Source organism: Bos grunniens, chromosome 12, assembly GCF_055505025.1.
Source record: "Bos grunniens cultivar Pamir isolate PY7600 chromosome 12, Bosgru_T2T1.0, whole genome shotgun sequence".
Classification (NCBI taxonomy): Eukaryota; Metazoa; Chordata; class Mammalia; order Artiodactyla; family Bovidae; genus Bos; species Bos grunniens.
In genome coordinates, this window is record NC_141176.1 from 34,805,197 (window position 1) to 34,828,045 (window position 22,849).

Genomic DNA, 22,849 nt, shown 5'->3' on the forward strand with positions numbered 1-22,849 from the left:
ACAGTTTACAAAGTATTTTGAGTGAATGCTTTTTTTTTTTTTTTAACCTTTGGGACCTCCTACTCAAATCCAAATAAAATACTGAAACCACTGTGTGAGCTAGAACCTGCAAGGCACACATGGTGTATTTATTGCATTTCAGCAGCAAGTATGCAGCTGGTATTTTTCTAGGTGATTCTAGTAAATTACAGGATTTCCAGACTGGACATGGACAGGGACTCTGTTTTCCGTGGGAAAATGCCACCCGCTAAAAACTTGTCTAAGGTAACCGATGCGCTAGGTCTCCCAGGGTCCAGCGGAGATGACCTCCTGCAGCCGTGCCTCCCTCCGAATGAATCTCTGCAGTCAGAAGAGAAGGGACAGCGGGCTCTCTGTGGTCTGTGTCACCAGCCCAAGCCAGCAGGCAGCCTGGTGCAGCATTATCGACACCGGAGGTTGGGGATGGTTCTATCTCTTTAAAAAAAAAAAAAAAAAAGCATGCGTGCGGGTGGGGAGGGCGGGCTGCTGACTGCGGCACCGGCTCGGGGCCTGGACCAGCGCGGCTGCGGGGTCAGTCGCGCCGGACCCGCTGACGGGACACAAGGACAACAAAGGGCGGACGCGGCCCTGGCAGCCCCGGTGAGCGTGTGAGGACCCGGCTGGGGGCCCGGCGGGGGCCCCGGGAGTGCGGGCCCCGCGGGGCGGGGGGAGGCGCCGGGCCCTGCGGCCGATGGGGGAGCCGTCTTTGGAGAGGACTGGGGCGCTCCTGGAGCGCCCCTGGCCGCGGTGAGGAAGGGTCTCTTTCTCCTCTCCCCCTAGTCTGGGCCTCGGCCTGCGGCGGTGGGCGAGGCGACCCGCCCCCGCCGAGATGCTCAGACAGCCCGGCTTTGTCATTTTCATTTCCAGCAAGGCTTCTGGGTCTGCTCACAAAGGATCCTTTGCTGTAACGTGGAGTGTGGGCCCGGGAGTGTCCTGTTGAATTGTAAAGCGGGATCCCCCAAGTGCCTTCCAGCCTGATGTAGAGCAATTGTTCTTTAAACTGCACGCCCTGAAATGAGTCCACACATATCACCCAGTTATCTTACATAGCAATATTGGAACACCCTGCTTTGAGTGGACCACGTTTTCCACAGTTATTAAATTATATTTTAATCAGTGATCCTTAAATTCTTAGAAAGAGTATCCCAGTTTTAACAACAACGAAAAATCTCTCGCTCCTTTTCTGTTTCTTAAAACAAGGTTGATACCTCGGTGAAGAGGGCTAGGTTTGTTTCTGACGTGCCAGTGTTTGGGCTTGAATTTTGTGTGACTTTGTCTTCCCTGTGTGAGGAGAGCCCGTTTGGATAAAAGGCGGAATGCAGGTCAACCCCATGTGCTCCCTGGAGTTATAACCCAGGGAGCTCTGACTTCTCCAGTGCGGATGGGAGTGATAGATCCTCAACCTCATTTTATTTGTCACTTGGAAGGCAGATCTCGCATGTTGGTTCTTAAAGCTGTATACATGGATAACCAGGCATGTATTAGGTTAGTGCATGGGCATCACGTCCCACTGGTTTTACTCAGGACTAACCGGCTGTCTGTCCCTAATCTTGCCGCAAAGTCTTCTTTCTCATCATGGACAAATGACACCCAGTTCCTTGTCCTCCTTCCTCCCGTGGCCGTCCCTTCATCCTTTCTTTACCTTTTTGGCTTTTTGCCTGGCCAAACTGCTCCTTTTCTGTCGAGGTCAAGGCTCCTTCAGTTTCTCTTTCAAACCAACCATACTCTCATATCTTCCTGGCTCCTTGTTTGGTTTTCGAGATCTTTTCCATGATTAAAATGGTGTTTTCTGTTCTTCACATGATAGGAAGGGAAGCCTCATGACAGCCTTACTTTAAGAGAAGGTTAGCTTACATCAGTAGAAGGCAATGGCACCCCACTCCAGTACTCTTGCCTAGAAAATCCCATGGACGGAGGAGCCTGGTGGGCTGCAGTCCATGGGGTCGAGAAGAGTCGGAGACGACTGAGCGACTTCACTTTCACTTTTCACTTTCATGCATTGGAGAAGGAAATGGCAACCCACTCCAGTGTTCTTGCCTGGAGAATCCCAGGGACGGGGAAGCCTGGTGGGCTGCCGTCTATGGGGTCGCACAGAGTCAGACACGAATCGACTTAGCAGCAGCAGCAGCAGCTTACATCAGCACATCTCATGTTGCTCTACGCTGGGTTTGCTATCAGAAGACTTGGGTTCAGATCTCAGCTCTGCAGACCCCTGAAAACCCCCTCAGCTTCTGTGAGCCTCAGTTCCTTCCTATGCTAAAAATGATGGCAATTGTTCACACAGTTTTCTAGGATTGAGATGAGCCAGTTTGTCTGAAGGCACCCAGCACCATCCTTGGCACAGATGTAGCTACTCAGGGGATGTTTTGTCATTTTCCCATTCAATTCTTCTAGCTACCTGTCCACCCATCAATGGGGAAGCAGGCTAAAGAGGGTTCTCTACCGTGTCCCTGAAGGAATGGATTTTGAAACGATCGTGTGACCAAGTGCTTCTTAATCACCTCTGAGTACATAAAACATACTCAGTACTTCATAAGGATCCCTTAGGGCTTCCCAAGTGGCTCAGTGGTAAAAGAATCCCCCTGCCAATGCAGATAACATGGGTTTGATCCCTGGGTTGGGAAGATCTCCTGGAGGAAGGCATGGCAACCCATTCCAGTATTCGTGCCTGGAGAATCCCACGGATAGAGGAGCCTGGCGGGCTACAGTCCATGGGGTTGTGGTGAGTTGGACACGACTGAGAGAGCAGAGGGAAGGATCTCTTGTAAAAGTGATGCAGACATTTCCATGTCGGCACAGGCGTGTTCTGCTGGAGGAGGAAGGGCCCATCCCTTTCCCTAGGTCCCTTTAAGTCCTGAGTGATGGCAGAATTGAGAACATCGATAGTCTTGCAGTGAGTCCAACTGAGGACCGCTAAGAGAATGATGTAAAGGGCGCCAAACTGGAAATGGGAACAGTTCCTCTGGTGGTTCTGATGGTGGACAACCAGGGTGGTAACCTGCTTTTCCTACTGCCCATGCTGGGACTGCTTTCGTTTCTATTTTACGTGCCTTTCTCCTTTCTCCTCGCCACCTTTGCCTCCCTGAAACACCACACTGAGCGCCTTGTGTCAGACTGCAGTCAGGATGGGCCATTGTACCCGTGCCTCAGGAGACACGACAAAGTGGGAAGGGCCACGGCCTGGGAACCAGGGGTGTGGCCCTGTCTCAGCCTTGGCTTCTCTCTGTGCTAATTGGAGAGCCATTTAACCTCAGCTCTGAGGTGAGATGTATGGTGTAGACCATCTTTACATTTCCTTCAAGGCCTGACATACTCAGTTTATAACAATTATTCCATCAAATTCCACGATTTAATGCTTGTTGCCTCTCCATTCTCACAGCAGCCTTATGAAGCAGGCAGCCCATTTTGCACATTATTAAATGTAAAATTAAGACAGAGTAGAGGCCTGACCATTCCTGATTTGTAGAAAGAGGGGGTTGATGGGACAGTCTCCAGTTTCGCTTTTCTCACTGGACGTCAGTGAACGCTGAGATCAGCGCCCCTCCCTGAATACTGACCCCTGCACCATGGGGCCCTGCATCAGGGCACCCAGAGGTCATGGCCATGTGAAGCCCAGGATGCCACAGGGCTTCTCTGTCTTGTCAGGGACATTGGTGATTCACTTACAGCAATGTTCCATCCAGACAAACGTCTGTTTTCAGTATTTTGCTCTGGCTGAGACCACCAGTCTGTCGTCTAGTCCAGAAAATATGGGCTCTGCTGTTCACATAGCTTTTTCACGTGTTCTGAAATGACATTAAAAAAAAAAAGTCAAAGCTGCTTGAATATTTTTATGGGTGATGATTTAAACTTCATAGAACTTCTTATTTCATTAAAGTACTAAGTCCTAGAGAGAAGTTTGGATTTTTGCTGCATCTGGAATTTGTGTACTGTTTTACCATATGAATAGAGGTTCAGTCTTTCTCCTTGTTTTTAATGCAATGATGCATTTAACCATTAAAAAAGTCCTAATAGGGTTACCAGATGAATTACAGAAACTATTGTATAAGATAAACATAATCTAAAAAAATTATTTGTTTGAAATTCAAATTAAACTAGGCATATTTTTACTTGCTAAATCTGGCACCCTTATGTAAGCAGAACCTTACTTGATAAATAATGGTTACTTCATTGGAGAAGGAAATGGTAACCCACTCCAGTATTCTTGCCTGGAGAATCCCATGGACACAGGAGCCTGGTGGGCTACAGTCCGTGGGATCGAAAAGAGTTGAACACAACTGAGTAACTAATTATTTCATTTCATTTCATTGGGCATAAAGATACTAACTTGTTAGGTTTTTAAACTTACAATATAAATTACATCCAGTCTTCATCAATTTTGTATAATATGCCAAGCATCTCCCTGGGTTTATTGACTAAAGCTTTTGTCTATGAAATGTTTAAACCACATGATTATCCTAAGAAGATTCTGATCCTGAAGAGTGTGTCCTAGTCACCTCATGTTCCTCAGAGGCCCTGCTAATGACTGAAAAAAATACCCAAGATTTTAAATGTATTTATTTGGAGTCAGATAACATGGTTTAAAACTGACTGCATGTGAGACTAGCTGTGATGCTTCGTCTTGCAGAGGCTCAATTTCCTCCTCCTTAAATGGACTCAGTGACCATTTTCCTCCTTAAATGGACTCATTTTCCTCTTAAATGGACTCAACTTCCTCCTCCTTAAATGCTCAATGGCCGCACCCCTCTCCCCCCATCCCACCACTGTCAGATGTCACGTGGGCAAAGTCCCCTCCCCAAGGCTTCTAGAGAAACTTGAGTTTTCCAGTGAGTGAGTGCATATTACTTTTCCCTTCAAAAAGTCAGATAATAGTATTAGATAATATCAAATGCGATCTGCTTCAATCATATAATCTATCTTTAATGTATGATTTTTAAAAGCTTTACTGAGGGACTTCCCTAATGGTCCAGTGGGTTAAGACGTCACCTTCCAGTGCAGGTGGCAGGGGTTCCATATCTGGCCTGGGAGCTAAGATCCTCGAGGCCAGAAAACTAAAACATAAAACTGAAGCAATATTGTAATGAATTCAATAAAGACTTAAAAACGGTCCACATTAAAAAAAAATCTAAAAAAAAGGTAAAAGTTTTATTGAGATATCATTCACATACTAATACAATTCACCCATACGGCATATTAATTTTGTATAAACTTGGAAGATAATTGAGCTTTTAAAGGTCAATCTGAGACTCCAGGGAGCTTATTCCAGTGGTAGCCCCTCCAGATCCTTGTCTCCAACAATTAGCTCCACCCTCTGATGGACCAAATGCTGACACTAGATCCGCTCGATTCAAGACATGCTGTGAACGTACAGATGTCTCTTGTTACCTGGAAATGGCCAGAGTGATGATATGATTCATTCTCTATTGAATACCTTCTGTATCCACGGCCTTGCATCTGACCAGGGGAGGCAAAGGTGAACAAGACATTCTGGAGGACCTTCTTGCAAAGACAAGGAAGGTTTGTATAACACAGAAGAGAACACTTGGGACACTTGAGCAGATAATTTATACATTTTTCTTATTAGATTTGATATACGGTATTTTTTATGCAGTACATTCTACTGGAAATCTTTAATTGCACACACATACACGTACACACATGAGGACTTCCCAGCTGGTGCCAGTGGTAAAAGATCTACCTGCAGTGCAGCAGACTCAAGACACGGGTTCAATCCCTGGGTTGGGAAGATCCCATGGAGAAGCAAATGGCAACCCACTCCAGTGCTCTTGCCTGGAGAATCCCCATGGACAGAGGAACCTGCAGTCCATGGGGTCACAAAGAGTCAGACATGACCGAGCAGGCACACAGGACACACCATCAAGCGTCCTACATAATAAGTATCTGTTACCTTTAACTCCACGTCTGGGCTCTGTAAAGCGTATTATGTAAATCTTCCATTTCAGGGATGTTTATCTGGGGTCATGTAATGGTTCTAGTGACCATGACCTTCTCTCCAGTAGACCGTGCCCAGGCAGTTCTGTTATTAAGAATGGCTGCAATTCTTCCTTTGTCTTACATTTTGGGCTCTTGATTTATAAGGTGAATTAATCTGACTTCTCTGTTTTGCAAAGATGCCTTTTTCAAGTCAGTGCTGACTCATGTTTTGCTCTGACAGCAAGGAGAGCAATACTGTTATTCCGAGGGTAATTCCAGTGAAGGCTCCTGTGGGTCAGGAGTCTGTCTGCACTGGCTCCTTGTTTCTGTAATGTTAGGGACTTTCAAGGGTGAATTTTTCAGCACATCATAGAGGATTAAGCTGTGTGTGAATGTGTCTGATTGAGCATGATGAAAAGTAATACTGATTTTTAATTCCCATCTTTAGAGAAATGTGTGTTCTATTCGCAAGAGGTCACTGAAGTCTCTTCTGGCTTGAGTCTTTGCTATAAAGGGGTGAAAAGACTGTTTCTAGGGAGACTGGTGTGGTTGAGACAGGTAGAGCTCAGGGTTGTTGAGAACAGTGAAGGGGGAGGGGCCCTCTCGAGTCCCCACTTCCTTAGACACGGCCCTCGGTCACGTGGTCATGATTTAAACCCTGGGTGTCTGACCTGTTTCTGTTTCAAGTAGAGCAACTCAAAGAAACGTTCACCCTGGTAAGTGGAGCTGGCATGTTTCTTTCCTGCTCCTTGAATGAGATCATACATGGTGCCAACCCCGCCTGCCATGGGAAAGCCTGGGCTGCCAAAGCAGGGCACTTTTGCTGGATGGACACACAGTGTTCGTATTAGCGGCGGGCAGTAGCTTCGGGCGATGAGGCCAAATGCGTGGATTCCACAGCTGGCCAGGGCTGACCACCAGGCCGGTTCCTTAATCGCCACTGTAGGCCACCAACTGTTTGGCCCCTGATGCGTGAGAGAAGGACAAGGGTCAGTGGGCAGAGACCATGAGCTTGTCATGTCCCTTCGTGTGTTAGAGAATATTCCATGAGCAAAGACTGGCATCTCGTATGTGCGGGACTGGCCTGCAGTTCATTAGGTACTTATAGATGTTGTTCAGGCTGGTCTTTGCGATGACTCTGTGTGGATGGGGCCAGCTGTCCTGGGCCACCGTGAGGAAGGCAGGGCACGAGAGATTATGTGAGTCCCAGGCCGTGGCCTCCACCTTCAGTGATATGAGAGGGGCAGCCGACTTCCCCTTTGGGGAAACGTATGGGCAGAGGACATAATAGTTCAGCGTCTGTATTGTGTCCGGCAGGCAATAGCAGGACTAAGGTAAGGGATAGAGTAAAAGCCTTAGTTTAAGTCCTTGAGATGGTGCTTGACTTTCCTGGACACCAATTTCCTTAATTTGCTACCAAATCACTAGGCTCTTATGAGACTGAAACAAGACAGTATCTATAAAACCACTCTAACAAATTAAAAACACTGCACCTCTGCAACGTAATCTCACCACACTACATTACAGTTTTACTATCAGTAACATTTCCACTGTATTCAAAATTTAGGATGTTCTGATATTCTTGACCATGTTAATGAAATAAAGACAAAATTATCATGAAAGCAGTAAAAAAAAAAAAACCCTAGATTTAACATATCATGATTAATTTGATTTTTCTTATTGAGGAACTGTCAAATTTATTAGTATGGATAGCTTGAATGTTTATATTTCTTATGTTTAAAATTGCATTAGACTGCTGTTCAATCATATTAGATGCCATAGGAAAGGCTAGTAGCTTTTATCTTCCATGTATTGTCATTGTAAAGGATTTATAGAAGTAAACGTGTGGTATACTGAAGCACTCAAAAATGGATTCATTATCAGATGGAGATTTATATACAATAGAAACATTAAACATAGAGTATAAAAATCCTATATAGTGATAGTCAGCAAGGAACAAAACATTTCTATGGTTTAAAACAATAAGGATGAAATAGCAATAAATATACACTTAATTTGGAGCAGGGAATGGCACTCCACCCTAGTATTCTTGCCTGGAGAATCCCATGGACAGAGAAGCCTGGTGGGCTACAGTCCATGGGGTCACAAAGAGTTGGATATGACTGAACGACTAACACACACACACACACACACACACACACTTAATTATAGGGAGAGATGTGTTCATTTATCTTCATATATAGACTGTTTGGCCACTGCACACCAAGAAATGGATATTTGTTGAATTGAATAAAGGTGTGAGTGTGTGTGTGTGAATCACATATTGAGAATTAAGACATTTTAATATTTCTTTTGTCTATATATTTTGATCTTGGATTAGCACAAAGTAATCATGAGAATAAGTAAAATAATATGTAACAGAGGCTTTGTAAACGTTGATGTGCTCTATGTTTTTCAGTGTTATTCTGTGAAAGTAGCCTGGTTTATTGTTGAAATCCCCTACGTGGGGTGGAGAGGTCTGCTGGGGCGGGTCACTTCCTGGTGTCCCCAGATGCTCTTGAAGGTGTGACACACTTGCTGTCTCGCACCCCACCTGCAGAATTAATGTCTCAGTAACTGACATTGACAGGTCCTGAGGACATCTGTCATCTTGTCCCCTTCTCCTCACCCATAGGCTGTGGGCACAGCCCCTAACCTCTTTTAGCTTTGGTGTCTTAACCTATAAAATGAGGAAACTATAAGGAAGAATTTTCATCTACCTTCTAAGTTCTGCTTTGTCTGAGGAGTAAGATGAGAAAATCAAACAAAATTTTATTAAGGAGTCTGGCTTAGATGGTAAAGAATCTGCCTGCAATGCAGGAGACCCAGGTTCAATCCCTGGGTTGGGAGGATCCCCTGAAGAATGAAATGGCAGCCCATTCCAGTAGTCTTGACTAGAAAATCCCATGGACAGAGGAGCCTGGCAGGCTACAGTCCATGGGGTCGCAAAGAGTCAGACACGACTGAGTGACAAGCACAGATACATGGAGAGACCCAGGGACTGAATAATTCACTGAAATGGCCAGAGCCCTCAACTTAAGTACCATCTTCAGCTAAAGACAGGGTAATGGCGGTAGTGGTTTGGGACTTCAAAGGGGAGGAAGGCAACTGACCCGAAGATAGGAAAGCAAACGTTTGGTAAACAGCTGTTTGCTGGACCAGGCAGTGACAATGGGACACAGGCGAACTGCAGCAGACAGACTCTGCAGGGTCCTCCCTGTCCGTGTGCCTAGTTCATACCACAGTTCTGTACGGCGATGGCCCATCCTGGAATAGACGCTCTGTGTTCCTGTAGATAGTTAGTGAGAAGGTCAAAGCTTCTTCCTGAGTCTTTGGGGCCTTACAAAGCATCAGCCTAAATTTTCCAGTAGTCATGCATGGATGTGAGCGAAGGACCATAGAGAAAGCTGAGCACCAAAGAATTGATGCTTTTGAACCGTGGTGTTGGAGAAGACTCTTGAGAGGCCCTTGGACGGCAAGGAGATCCAACCAGTCAATCCTAAGGGAAACCAGTCCTTAGGTGATAAAGTGAGTCAATTATACATGCATAAATATATACATTCTTTTCCATGATGCTTTATCACAGGGTATTGAATATAGTTCCCCGTGCTGCACAGTAGGACCTTGTAGTTTATTCATCCTATATATAACGGTTTGCATCTGTGGTGATTTAGTTGCTAAGTTGTGTCCAACTGTTGTGATGCCATGAATGCCTGCCATGCTCCTCTGTCCATGGGATTCTCCAGGTGAGAATAGTGGAGTGGGTTGCCATTTCCTTCTCCAGAGGATCTTCCCGACCCAGAAATCAAACCCAGATCTCTGGCATTGCAGACATATTCTTTACCTACTGAGCTATGAGAGAAGTCCTAATTTGCATCTACTAACCCCAAAACTCCCAGTCCATCCCTCCCTGACTGCCTTTCTATTAACAATCACAGGTCTGTTCTCTACATTTATCAGTCTGTTCGTAAATAAGTTCACTTGTGTGACATTTTAGATTCCACATATAAGTGATGTCATATGGTATCTGTCTTTTCCTTTCTGACTTACTTCACTTAGTATGATAACCTCCAGGTCCATCTATGTGGCTTATCAGCCCAAATTCATTCTCATGCCAAAGAGATACAATTGGAGGTAGCAAATTTTTCTCCCCTATTTAATACTATTAAATAAATAGTATTATTTAAATACCATGTGCAGAATTTCATATGAATGAAGAAGGATCTATTTGGTACCGAGGGGGTCTTGGGAACCCTGAGGAATACTTTGAATGCTTGGGGAGTAAGTTCTCAGGGTGGTTTCACAAGGCCTTGGGTGCATACCTTGATAAGAAGAGAGGGCATGAGTGGTGTTTAGGGACGGAATAGATGCTCCTCACTGCTGCTGCTAAGTCGCTTCAGTTGTGTCCGACTCTCTGTGACCCCATAGACGGCAGCCCACCAGGCCCCGCCATCCCTGGGATTCTCCAGGCAAGAACACTGGAGTGGGTTGCCATTTTCTTCACCAATGCATGAAAGTAAAAAGTGAAAGTGAAGTCGCTCAGTCATGTCTGACTCTTAGTGACCCCATGGACTGCAGCCTACCAGGCTCCTCTGTGCATGGTATTTTCCAGGCAAGAGTACTGGAGTGGGGTGCCATTGCCTTCTCTAGATGCTCCTCACAAAGGCAGCAAAAATGAGGTTGCAATGCAAGGGTGACCCTTTCTGAAATCTCTTCTCTCCTTGCCTCCCCTCCCCTTTTTGCCTCTTCCTCTTTTTAAAAACCTTGTTTGTTGAGTCTATTAGTCCATCCGTACCTCATTCTTAATGAGCAGCTATTATGATAATAAATGAAAGATATTAAAGATACTACTTCAAACAAAGCTGTCATTATATACTACTCTATCATGTTATAAATGTATTTTCAACATTATCCCATGCTGGAGACACAGTATAGAAGACATTTAATTTTTACCATTATTAAATGGAAATACCATTTAATAACGAGATACAATTGGAGGTAGCAAATTTGGGCAAAAGAGTATGTATAAATTAGACTCTTTTGCCCACTTTCTTTTGAGGTAGTTTATTTTTTATCTTCAAGAGTTCTCTGTTGATTATTTGTGTGGCAAGTATGTTCTCCTGATGTGCGTAGCTTGAGATGTTCATCTTTTTAATGTGGTTTGAATGTAGTCATCTTTTTCTTCTGTGGTTCGTGCTTTCTATCTGCTGTTTAAAGAGTTCATTTCTACCCTGAGGTCATGAGGATATTGGGTTCAATTTCTTTCTAGAAACCTTACGGTTTGACTGTCTCACTGATGCCCTTAATCACCTGGAATTGATACTTGTGTGCACTGTGAGGTTCAAATACATTTCTATTTCCAGGTGGGTAAGCACTTGTCCCAGTAACATTTCTTGAATGGTCCAGCTTTCCCCACTGTACTCTACCAACACCTCTGTCACCTATCAAGTTTCCATTAATGCAAGGATCTGTTTCTGAGCTTTATACCCTTTGATTGTTTCTGTTTGAATACCATACCAACTCAGGTATTATAGTTTTACATTACAGTTTCTATTTAGCAAAGCAAGTCTTTCCCCTCATACTTCTGAAAAACTGTCTTTATTTTTACCCCCTTGGTTTCCCATAGAACTTTTAGAATTTCAAATATTATTTTGAAAGGTTGTTGGGATTTTGATTGGAATGTCTTTGAATTAAAAGACCAATTGGAGGAGAGGGGGCATTTCAGTGATATTGATCCTTCCTGCCCTGCATCATGTACATATCACCATTTTTAAAGGGTGTCTTTTGTTCAAGTTTATAGATTTTCTACCTAAACTTTTTATACAAGTTTTTTGTTATAATTATTCCAAGGTAACTTTTTTTTTCTTGGTATTATAAATGGTTGTCTCTAAAAATACCTTAAAAAAACTTTTGCTGGTGTGTAGAACTACAGTTGAACTTCTATCAGTAATCTGGATCAACTCTATCATTAATTCTATTGACTTGTCTGAAATACTTTTTGAATGTCCCACCTGTGAAAGGTGATGATTCCCCCACCTTCTGTCCCTGTCCAGTGAAGTGTTTACTAGACACTGAGATAGCCCGGTGTGAGGTTTGCTCAGTAAGAAGTTCCCATCTATTTCCTCTTTACTAAATGTTTTTTGTTTTCTTTCCTATTTGACAGAAGGTCTTTAATGGGTATGGAATTTGATCCTCTGATAAGCCCAATCAATTAGGTCATAAACTATTATCTTGTATTATACTATATATGCTATATTCAGCTTGCTAATATGTATTTAGAATTTTTGCATCTGTGTTCATGAATGACATTGGCCAGTAATTTTCCTTTTCCATATTATGCCAGTCTGGTTTAGATAACTGGATTTGGGAATATTATCAGACAGATGACATTTTTGGGCATATTGTTTGTTTTTATGTTTTCTGGTGGACTTTGTTGTTTTAGAGTTACCTTGCTTATTGAATATTTGGTATATCTTTCCAGTAAAACCATCTAGCCTAATGTTTTCCCTTTGGAGAGATTTTAAATATCAGTGAATGAAACTATTTTGGATTGACTTGTTTCTTGAATTTGTCTGGTACTTTATATTTTTTCAATACTTAGTCTATTTTCAAAAGTTGAAAATTCATTACCTTAGAGTTATTTTTAGGGGATTCCCTGGTGGTCCAGTGGTTAGGACTCTGCACTTTCACTGCTCGGGTCTGAGTTCAATTCCTGGTGACGTGCTAAGTCACTTCAGTCATGTCCAACTCTTTGTGACCCCATGGACTGTCAGACCCCATGGACTGTATCTGGACAGGCTCCTCTTGTCTATGGGATTTTCCAGTCAAGAATACTGGAGTGGGTTGCCATTTCCTACTCCAGGGGATCTTCCTGACCCAGGGATCGAACCCACGTCTCTTACATCTCCTGCATTGACAGGAAGGTTCTTTACCACTAGTGCCATCTGGGAAGCACAGAATGTAGCCATTACTGGTAGGAGATGTAAGAGCTTGCAAGCCACATGGCATGACCACAAATAAATAAATAAATGAAGTTTAAAAAATAATATTCTGTTATCTTTTAAATTCCTGATGCATCCCACTTTCATCCCTATATATATGTATATATTATGTATATTACTTCTTTTATCTTGATCAGTCTTGCTGCAAATTGGCCAATTTTATTAGACTTTTAAAATAACTCACTTTTCCATTGTATCTTTGTTTTCTATTTTGTTAATTCTACTCTTATCTACTCTCAATCTTATTTTCTTTGGATTTATCCCCGTAATCTTTTTTCTAAGGTCTTGAAATGGATACTTAATTTTCAGTCATTCATTTTCCTGAATGAAATTATTGAAGGCAGTAAATGTCCCATCAGTTCAGTTCAGTTCAGCAGCATAACACACTAGTGATGAAAATGTCAGCAGAAGAAAGAAAGAAAGGAACAGGAGAAATATTTTAAATAAATAATCAGTTCAGTTGAGTTCAGTCGCTCAGTTGTGTCCGACTCTTTGCGACCCCATGAATCGCAGCATGCCAAGCCTCCCTGTCCATCACCAATTCCCAGAGTTCACTCAGACTCATGTCCATCGAGTCAGTGATGCCATCCAGTCATCTCACACTCTGTCGTCCCCTTCTCCTGCCCCCAATCCCTCCCAGCATCAGAGTCTTTTCCAATGAGTCAACTCTTCACATGAGGTGGCCAAAGTATTGGAGTTTCAGCTTTAGCATCATTCCTTCCAAAGAAATCCCAGGGCTGATCTCCTCAGAATGGACTGGTTGGATCTCCTTGCAGTCCAACGGACTCTCAAGAGTCTTCTCCAACACCACAGTTCAAAAGCATCAGTTCTTCGGCACTCAGCCTTCTTCACAGTCCAACTCTCACATCCATACATGACCACAGGAAAAACCATAGCCTTGACTAGACGGACTTTTGTTGGCAAAGTAATGTCTCTGCTTTTGAATATGCTATCTAGGTTGGTCATAATTTTCCTTCCAAAGAAATGTCCCATAAATCTACAAAACCCCCTCTATAATGAAGAAGGAGCAAGTCAAAGCCTCAGTGTTTTTCGTGGGCACTTGCTTTCAATCAGAATTTAATAAGATTCCTTTTGTTTATTTTTAGAGCTACCCTCTATTTGTGGAAAGTGGTGCTGGGTTTCCATTTATATTGTGGGTGGAAAGTTTCCTTTTATAATATATTTAAGTAGAGAGTTATTTTAAGAAAGAAAAACATTAAGTAAATAATCAAAGAGGTGATACATAGTAGGCCAAAGATCCTCAGAATGGTATGCTGCATCTCAAATATGAGAAACATTATGAAATGACTATAATTTGTGACTGTCATTTGGGAAACTGATGTCCCAGGCAGTTCACTACCTTCTCTTACCCACTTGCATGGTCACTGGCAAGTATAGTTGTTCAGCCGCAGAGGGTGAGTTTTGAATAATCAGGGATTAAGACAAGTCCTGGGGACACTCACATGTACAAATGGTTCAGTGTCCAAAAAAGGGAAATAGTTTCTGGAATTCCAAATCGTGGGTCAGATTTCATAACAGAAGTTATACTAAAACTGAAGATGGGATTGCTAGCGAGCGGTCATGAGTGGTTAGAACGTGGTGGTCCTTGGGTCCCAGTGTGGGTGCAGGGGGGCACATCTTCAGTGCATTTCTCCCTTCGACAAAACCGTTCAGACAGCAGCTCAGTAGGGGTCAGGAGAAAGATGGTATCCTGACCATAGTAATATGCTGGGGAAAGTCGCTGTATCCTGCTAGAAATGATGGCAGAAAAACGTGTGTGATGTGCATTCATTACAGCTCAGAGTTATTTAGGAAAAATGACCCAAAGAATTTTTTTTTTTGTAACGATGATCCATTGTCCATCTGGAGGAAAGTTACAATAATTTGCCATGAGGCTCTTTGCTGTTAGCAAGTTTGTCAAATGTGCCAGGTGATACAAGGTTAGTTAACATCCCAGATGACAGAAAATGAAAATGATAGTCTCTCAGTTGTGTCTGACTCTGCAACCCCATGGACTATACAGTCCATGGAATTCTCCAAGCCATAATACTGGAGTGGGCAGCCTTTCCCTTCTCCAGGGGGTGTTCCCAACCCAGGGATTGAACCCAGGTCTTCCGCATTGCAGGCAGATTCTTTACCAGCTGAGCCACAAGGGAAGCCCATTTCATATACGATTTCGTATAAAAGAGGAATAAGATTTTGGATGGGTTTGTTTCCATTAATCTCACTCACTCATGGCACCCAGGATATTTTTATGGTATCAAGTCACTAGGGAAGTGTTTGGGGAAGAATTTGCAGCAAGTCTTCAGTTTCTTCCCTGGGTTTTCATGAATCCAAGAATCTATAGTGATCTAAATATAGCTTAGATTATGATCTCTACATTACTTTTGTCTACAAGGCAACATTGCTGCTGCTGCTGCTGCTAAGTCGCTTCAGTCATTTCCGACTCTGTGTGACCCCATAGACGGCAGCCCACCAGGCTCCACTGTCCCTGGGATTCTCCAGGCAAGAATACTGGAGTGGGTTACCATTTCCTTCTCCAATGCACGAAAGTGAAAAGTGAAAGTGAAGTTGCTCAGTCGTGTCCCACTCTTAGCGACCCCATGGACTGCAGCCTCCCAGGCTCCTCTGTCCATGGGATTTTCCAGGGAAGAGTACTGGAGTGGGGTGCCAGTGCCTTCTCCATAAGGCAACATTGCTGGGTAGCAAAAACAGAATAAGTCAGCAGCTGGTTTTCTCGTTTTCCGCCCCTCACTTTCTAGTCGAGCATCTGAAATACCGCCACTTAGCTTGGTGTTTCTAAGCTCCGTGGTTCTGAGCTCCAGGGACTTTCTAATTATAAACTGCTGGTTGCATCGGAGCCCTGCCTAGGAGCATGGTGCCTGGTCTCCCCTCACCGCCAGCAGAGTTGCTATTTCTTAGATGTGTGAAAGTTTCCTGCTTTCACACAGCTGTCTCCCCCAAAGAAATGCCATCATGTCTAAGACTTGTCATGCCTTGGACATTATAAAGGATTTGTAACCATGATACTTGCAGGAGTGGGTAGAAAATTCAGTCTCATACACCCCTCTGGCTTAGTCTGATTGTCCAAGTTTGTCATTTTTTCCTTCTAGTTTATTTCTTAACATGTTAGACTCTTGCAGGCACCCATGGTTCTTAAGCATATTGCTAGTAAGATACTCTTTTATTAAACATAGATGTTTCATTTTCAGATGTGTTATAATGTATAAAGTCATAGGTTTGGGTCTTGGGGTACTGTTCCTGAGAAAAGGTACATTGTGCGAAGCACATATTCCACTTGGACGAAGCCAGGGAATTGGAGGGATAAGGAGAAATGTGTAGGGAGTGAGAACATGAAACTAAGTGGATGTGTTTTTATTTATAGTGACGGCCGTGTGCGGTTACGACATGTATCTACTGGTGGTGAGCGGAGACCAAGTGCCATGCTCCTAGGCAGGGCTCCGACGCAAGCAGCAGCTTATAATTAGAAAGTCCCTGGAGCTCAGCACTGTGGCTGTCAGCCACGAGGAGCTGCCTCCTCTGTGCCTTTACTGGAGGACTTTCCCCTACTCCTTTTTAACCTTTCCTTGGTTTTTCTTTCAGGATCCCAGAAGTGATGCCAAGATGCAGGTGTCACCAGAGCAAGAAGAAGGGCACTCGCCAGGGAGTATCGTACGTCTGCTGAGATGAGGGCGAGGAGCACGGGGCCCAAGAACATCCACAACATCTTTCCCACTTCCTGCAGAAAGAAATAAGGAAGGTTCTCAGATGAAAATAGCTCCTCTTTTTTGGGGGGGAAAAGCCAGAACCCTTTAGCTGATCAGTTTTACCTGAAGAAGGCCCGTGGGCTGCTGATCAGCAGGCGTAACCCAGGGAGGTGACACTGAGACTGGAGAGCCCTGCTGTAAGGAGCGCAGACACCAAACACAGCGATGCTTTCCCACATCAGATGATGAATGGACGCTGAGGGGGAAACAGTCTTTCTGCTGGCCAGACAAGCTGGACTGGAGTCCACGCTTATGGGAACGACTTGGAAGGAGGAAAAATATTTTCATGGTTTTCCCAGACAGATATTCGAAGACAAGTGATAATGGAGACCCAGGATAATAGGTAAATGAGTGAATGTTTTAAATTACGGCACTTTGCACTGAGATTCAAGGCTTGCTGAGTTTTCACATAGGAAACATTCGTTGGCAAAAACAGAGGGAAGCTCTCTTGAGGTAAAAGTGAATCAACCCCAGACACATTGGTTCAAATGGGGATTGTGCGGATAACACTTGCCCCGTGGGTTGACGATCATTCCTTCCATTTCCCAGATGGTTCTGGGTTCTGTTTCCTGGTGTGGCTCTTACAGTGGACAGTTGACTCGATGTGTCCTATTTTCTCCCTCATAAAATGTATGTATCGGTGCCTTTCACTGGCCTGTGATTATTTGGAAAATATTAAATAACAACTGTCAAGTACCTGGAATTGTATCAGATAAGCTAAGAGAAGAGAGAGGACTCTCTGCTTTTCCTTTATAAACTATGAAGATGAAAGATAACATTTGCTCCTTTCAGCAAATTTAGTTGCTGTTTTATAGGAACTTATTTTATAAGCTTGAGGGTATATGCAAAAACATATAGTATCAGTGATATGTAGAATTACCCTTTAAATTTCTCTGTGTTCCTTTTTTCTTATAACAAAAAACTCTTTCATTGATTTTTGATGGCTGTATTCAAATAGTGTGTTCAATAATCGAAAAGTTAGGGCCATAGAGACCAGGTAAGTCCTCACATCTTGTAATCCAATGACATCGATGAATAAAAGGACTTTTTAAATTTGATTTTCCAATTTGAAACATTGGGAAAACCCAATATTTGTTTTTCTCATTTACCTTTTGAAAACCTTTATTCATTAGACAGAGGAAGTTCAAGAGTAACTTTTTCAATTGAACTTACTTCTTAACAAATCAGGATTAACTTGTGACGATTGTTATTCAAATGTGAGAATAACACAGGAACAGAGACTACTTAATGGGTTTGAGTTTTGACAAACTGGAACTTTTGATTATTTCTAATATTATAAGAAGTCATCTGAGATGAATTTTCTCGCTATTTCTGACACTAAATTCTTTAAGCTTGATAGAGGAACCCTCATATAGCATCATACAAATGATATCACAGTATTTTCTGTGGATTTTTTCTTTCTTTCTTTTTTAACCTTCTAAATTGCTTCCATCGGAGAAGGCAATGGCACCCCACTCCAGTACTCTTGCCTGGAAAATCCCATGGATGGAGGAGCCTGGTAGGCTGCAGTCCATGGGGTCGCTAAGAGTGGGACACGACTGAGCGACTTCACTTTCACTTTTCACTTTCATGCATTGGAGAAGGAAATGGCAACCCACTCCAGTATTCTTGCCTGGAGAATCCCAGGGACAGGGGAGCCTGGTGGGCTGCCGTCTATGGGATCATACAGAGTTGGACACGACTGAAGTGACTTAGCAGCAGCAGCAGCAAACTGCTTCCATATAGTGCTTTCCTCTTGTTTTGAAAGTAGATTTTTTTCCCAATTAAATGTTAACTCATTTTCATTCAGCTTATCAGTTAGTAGATTTGTTAGAAATAATTTCATGTATAAATTTATTTTAAATAGCAGTGATGACACAGACATTTTGATGCTGACACTAAGCATATATTTTCAACAATTAAGATTGACTTGAAGCATCTAAGAGACAGTGAAAAAAACCCAACAGATTGGATCATCTTTGCAGTCACTAGGTGCTCAAGCCTATTTTTAGCTAGAACAAGGTATAAATTACCTTTGAGAATATCTTTGCAGAGATTTACATCCTGTAGGCTTTGGGCTCTTTAGAATTTCCTCAGAACTTATAATTTCCTTAAAGCTAAAATGTCAGTGACCGCATACAACAGCATTTATAAATACACAGAGTATATGTTCATCATCAAAGCATCTTAAGATTATTTTATAAACACATTTTTATTAAGATATTTAAAACTTGTCTCATTAAGACCCTTACTGTGTAAAACTTGATTGCCTGGTCTTTTTGTTAAGGGGCAAGATAATAATTTTTAAAGCTAAAAAGGATCTGGGGTGGGCTTGATCTTAGGCGCTGTAACTGAGTGCTCAGGGGGCGTGTGTAGGCTGTAAGGCTTGCTCTTACCCACTGTGTTAACATGCAGAGCCTTCCCAGCCCACTGGATTTATGTGAGTATTCAGGAAAAGAAGATTATCTATGTGATAAGCAGTTTAAAATGTTGTGTCAAGATAAAAGCAGGCATATTATTGACTATACCATCTGAATATTAACCTTAAAATTGAGTTGGTATTACTTAAAAAAAACTTATTTAGCTGCAATGCATCTTAGTTGCAGCATGAGAGATCTTTAGTTGCAGTATGTGAACTCTGTAGTTAGGGCATGTGAACTCTAAGTTGCATGTGGGCTCTAGTTCCCTGACCAGGGACGGAACCTGGGTCCCCTTCCCTGTGGACCATCAGGGAAGTCCCGGGTCTCCCTTGTTGAAGGGTACTTTGGGACTGGTTCCCTTCCATTGTGTCCAGGGGACCTCTGGAGTGTCAGTGTGTTACTGTGCAAAGAGCAGATTCCAGGATACGGAGAGGTGGACCAGATTTGGGGAACCTGTCCCCTAAGGTGCTGAAGAAACAGTTCTAAGTTCAGGGTGCTAAAGCGCTTGGTCCATTTGGGGTTGATTCAGGCTGGTGACAATATCTGAAAGATCCTATCTTAGTGGATTGATGAGATGAAATGAGAAAACTGAATTTATGTGACTTGTTCAAACTCACAGGGTTTTAAAGAAAAAATTATGCTGACACTTATTAAAATAGTAAGGAAGTCTTTTTTAAGACTTAATACCTATTGCAACTGTGGAAGAGATCTGGCTTAACTTGGAATACAGCATAGAGAGCTGGGTATTTACAGCCACTGAGCACAGAGAGGGGAGTCAGTGGATGGCAAATTAATGGGACATCAAGGGCAGGGACCCCGGCTGAACTGACTTGCTGACAGCAGGCCAGGGTGCTCAGATGTCATGGGTGGGTGGGGAGGACTTTGGTCAGACATGGAGGCTACTCAGACCTCAAGAGGGAGGAGGTCTCGCTACACTGACAGCGGGATTCTTGCTAAAACTGGGCCAGGCCGTTCAAAGATAGAGCCCGAGGATGAGACTCATTGAAAAGAGAGCTCAGAGGAGCTTCTGAAGTTTGGTCAAGGAGAGAGACAGAGCCCTGGTCAGGTACAAGCCCAGAATGGCTGGACCAGCCTCTCTTCTTCCAGGGTCCATCCGGTGTCCAGTGTCCACCTTCCCAGGGGACCACAGTGCAGCCTTTCAGTTAGGACCCTCCACACTAACTGTTACTGAACCAAACAAATCCTCTCACCCACACGTAGTAAGGCGAGTCCCATATGCAGTAAGGCAAGTGTGCTGACCCCGGGGTCAAGGTGAAGGAAAGGGCAGCATTCACTGCAAGCGAGAACTCCAGGCAAGCTGGTGCTTAAGTCTGAACTCCCTGAAAGCTTTCAGGGACAGGTTCATAAAGACAGGGTGAAGGAGGGGACATGGGCTGTGTGGTCGGCTCATGGACATTTCTTCTGATTTTGTTGATGGTAAGGTAATCAGGGTCAGCATAATCAACCTGGTTTCAACTCATCTGGGGTCTGTGTGCTTCTGGACAGTGTGCAGTTAACTTCTCCCACCTGGTGGGGTTTCATTCAGCAGTTGCAAAACAGCTCAAAGGACAAGGCTCAGAATATCCTCTACAGCCCTTGAGGTGGAACTAAAGATCTTCAACTTTGTTCAGCGACTAAACTATTATTTTGTCTTGCTTGACTGTTTCCTTTCTTCCTGCATTTTCTCACTTTTCTGGTTAAATTTACTCTTTGGGACTCAGGGAAAAACATAAGAGCCTACAGTTTTTCTACAGACAAAGGCAGGCGGAGGACCTGCTGAGACAGCGATGGAGGTCTGTTTTGGGAAGACCCTATAGGGTCCTGCTCATCACAAAGTCATTCCTTTAGCTAACGTATGTGGGGCATTTATTAGGCCAGGCTTTTAGAATATGTAAGCGAATGAAATGGATGTAGGTATTGACTCTGATGAATTTTCTACTCCAACAGGGGGAAGACAGAAAGTACACAATAAACCTAATACATAATTAAATTACAGGGTACCTCATTTTTGTTGTTGTTTAGTCACTAAGTCGTACCTCACACGATGGAACAAAAGACCAGTGAGCATGAAAAGGAGGTGGGAGTCTACGGGGTTTCACAGGAACGTGTGTCACTCACAGTTTTAAATAGGATAGTCAAGACAAATCTCTTGGAAGTGACATTTGAGCAGACACTTGAAGGAGGTGAGGGAATTAGTCATAAGCTCTTTAGGGGAAGAATGTTCCAGACTGTGTAGATCTTGTAGGTGGGTGCTGCCTGGAATGTTCCAAGAACAGGGAGGAGGCTGGTGGGCTGGTGGGGGAGGGGCTTAGGGGCAGGGAGCTGAAGTCACAGTTAAAGAGGAAGCGTGAAGGAGATGGGGACCCACTGTGGGGAGAGGCATAATCTGACTTCCTTTGTAAAAGGATCCCTCCAGCTGCTGTGGGGAGGACAGGAGCAGAGGCAGGAAGGCCCACTACAGTTTGTGGTCACCACCCAGGTGAGCGACGAGGCTGCCAGGAGGGCTGCATGGAGGAGGCCCCCCACTGACCTCTCAGTGCTGCTCCCATGTCAGTCTCTCCACTGAGGCTGGGAGAGTGTTCTGGCCACCTGGCAGTGTCAGAGTGGCCAGGACATCTAAGATGAATGTCAACAACCCAATGAGGATGGGGATTGAGTTGTCTCTCCAAAATGATCGGTTCCCTAATTCTCCAGGACCTCCTGGGAGTCCAGCATGTTAAGTTGATTGTGACACTTAACTTACCAGAGTTAGCACAGACCCCATGTCACAGACAGTCCTGCGGGATCGCCTCCACTTCAGGTGCCTGTGGGAATGGGATCCCTGAGACACCCCAAATACAAATTCAGGGGTTCCCAGAACCCCTTCCCTTGGGTTCAATAATTCACTAGACTGACCCAGAACCCATAGGGTGCTTTACTTACAATTACTGTTTATTGTAACAGCTCATGGAAGAGACAAGAGCTCTTGTCAAGATCATGGGTCAAGATTTGGGGGCAGTGCATGTGTAGAGCTCCTAGGCCCTCTCCGGGGGCCCCCACATCCCAGCACCTCCATGTGGTCACCAGCCTGGAAGTTCCTGTAGCTTAGTGGTTGTTTCCAAGTTCCCAGCAAAGTGTCCATGTTGGGGTGACTGATTACATCATCGACTGATTGAACTCACTCTAGTCCTTCCCACTCCATGGAGATTAGAAGGGTCAGAAAACTCCAACCCTCTAATCACAGGGTTGAGGCCTCCCTCCCCATCTGAAGCTATCTACGGGCCCTGCCTTGAGCTACCTCATCAGTATATGAAAGACACTCTTTTCTCAGGGAATTCCGAGAGTTTTAGGAGTTTTGTGCCAAGACTCAGAGGCAAAGAGCACATATTTATTTCCTATTATGCCATAGTAGGAGGAGTAAAGATTCAGGTAAGAGAGTAGGGTCCAGAGAGCAGGAGAGGAGGCAGACTAGCTGAGTCCAAGTGTATGAAGACTAAGCTTAGTGGGGAAGAGCAGTAGTGGGCTGTAGAGGGCCAAGCAAACCAGCCAGCCCTGACTTCTGATGGAGCTATGGACGTGGTGCAGTCAGCCAGGACTCGAGCTGGGGAGGTGGAGTCCAGAGAAAGAGCAAGTGCTTTAGTGATTATGCCGCCCCTCCTAGGTTTCAGAAGTTCGTGAGTGTAAATAAGGTCAATTCATATTTACACCCACGTCTCCATGACTCCAGATC

The 22,849-nt window shown here is 43.9% G+C and overlaps 1 protein-coding gene across 2 annotated transcripts in view; it reads left to right on the forward strand.

The window, feature by feature from the left end:
* Positions 1-481: 481 nt before the first annotated feature.
* SACS (sacsin molecular chaperone) overlaps positions 482-22,849 on the forward strand; it is an 81,385-nt gene continuing 59,017 nt past the window's right edge. Inside the window, exons 1-2 of one of the 2 annotated variants that reach the window (XM_086329728.1) lie at positions 482-618; positions 16,557-17,063. In XM_086329728.1, coding sequence (XP_086185854.1) covers positions 17,044-17,063 — 20 coding nt within the window. In that variant the 5' untranslated portion in view covers positions 482-618; positions 16,557-17,043. The remainder of the gene's footprint in view (positions 619-16,556; positions 17,064-22,849) is intronic. The other variant, XM_086329726.1, reaches the window with a different exon arrangement.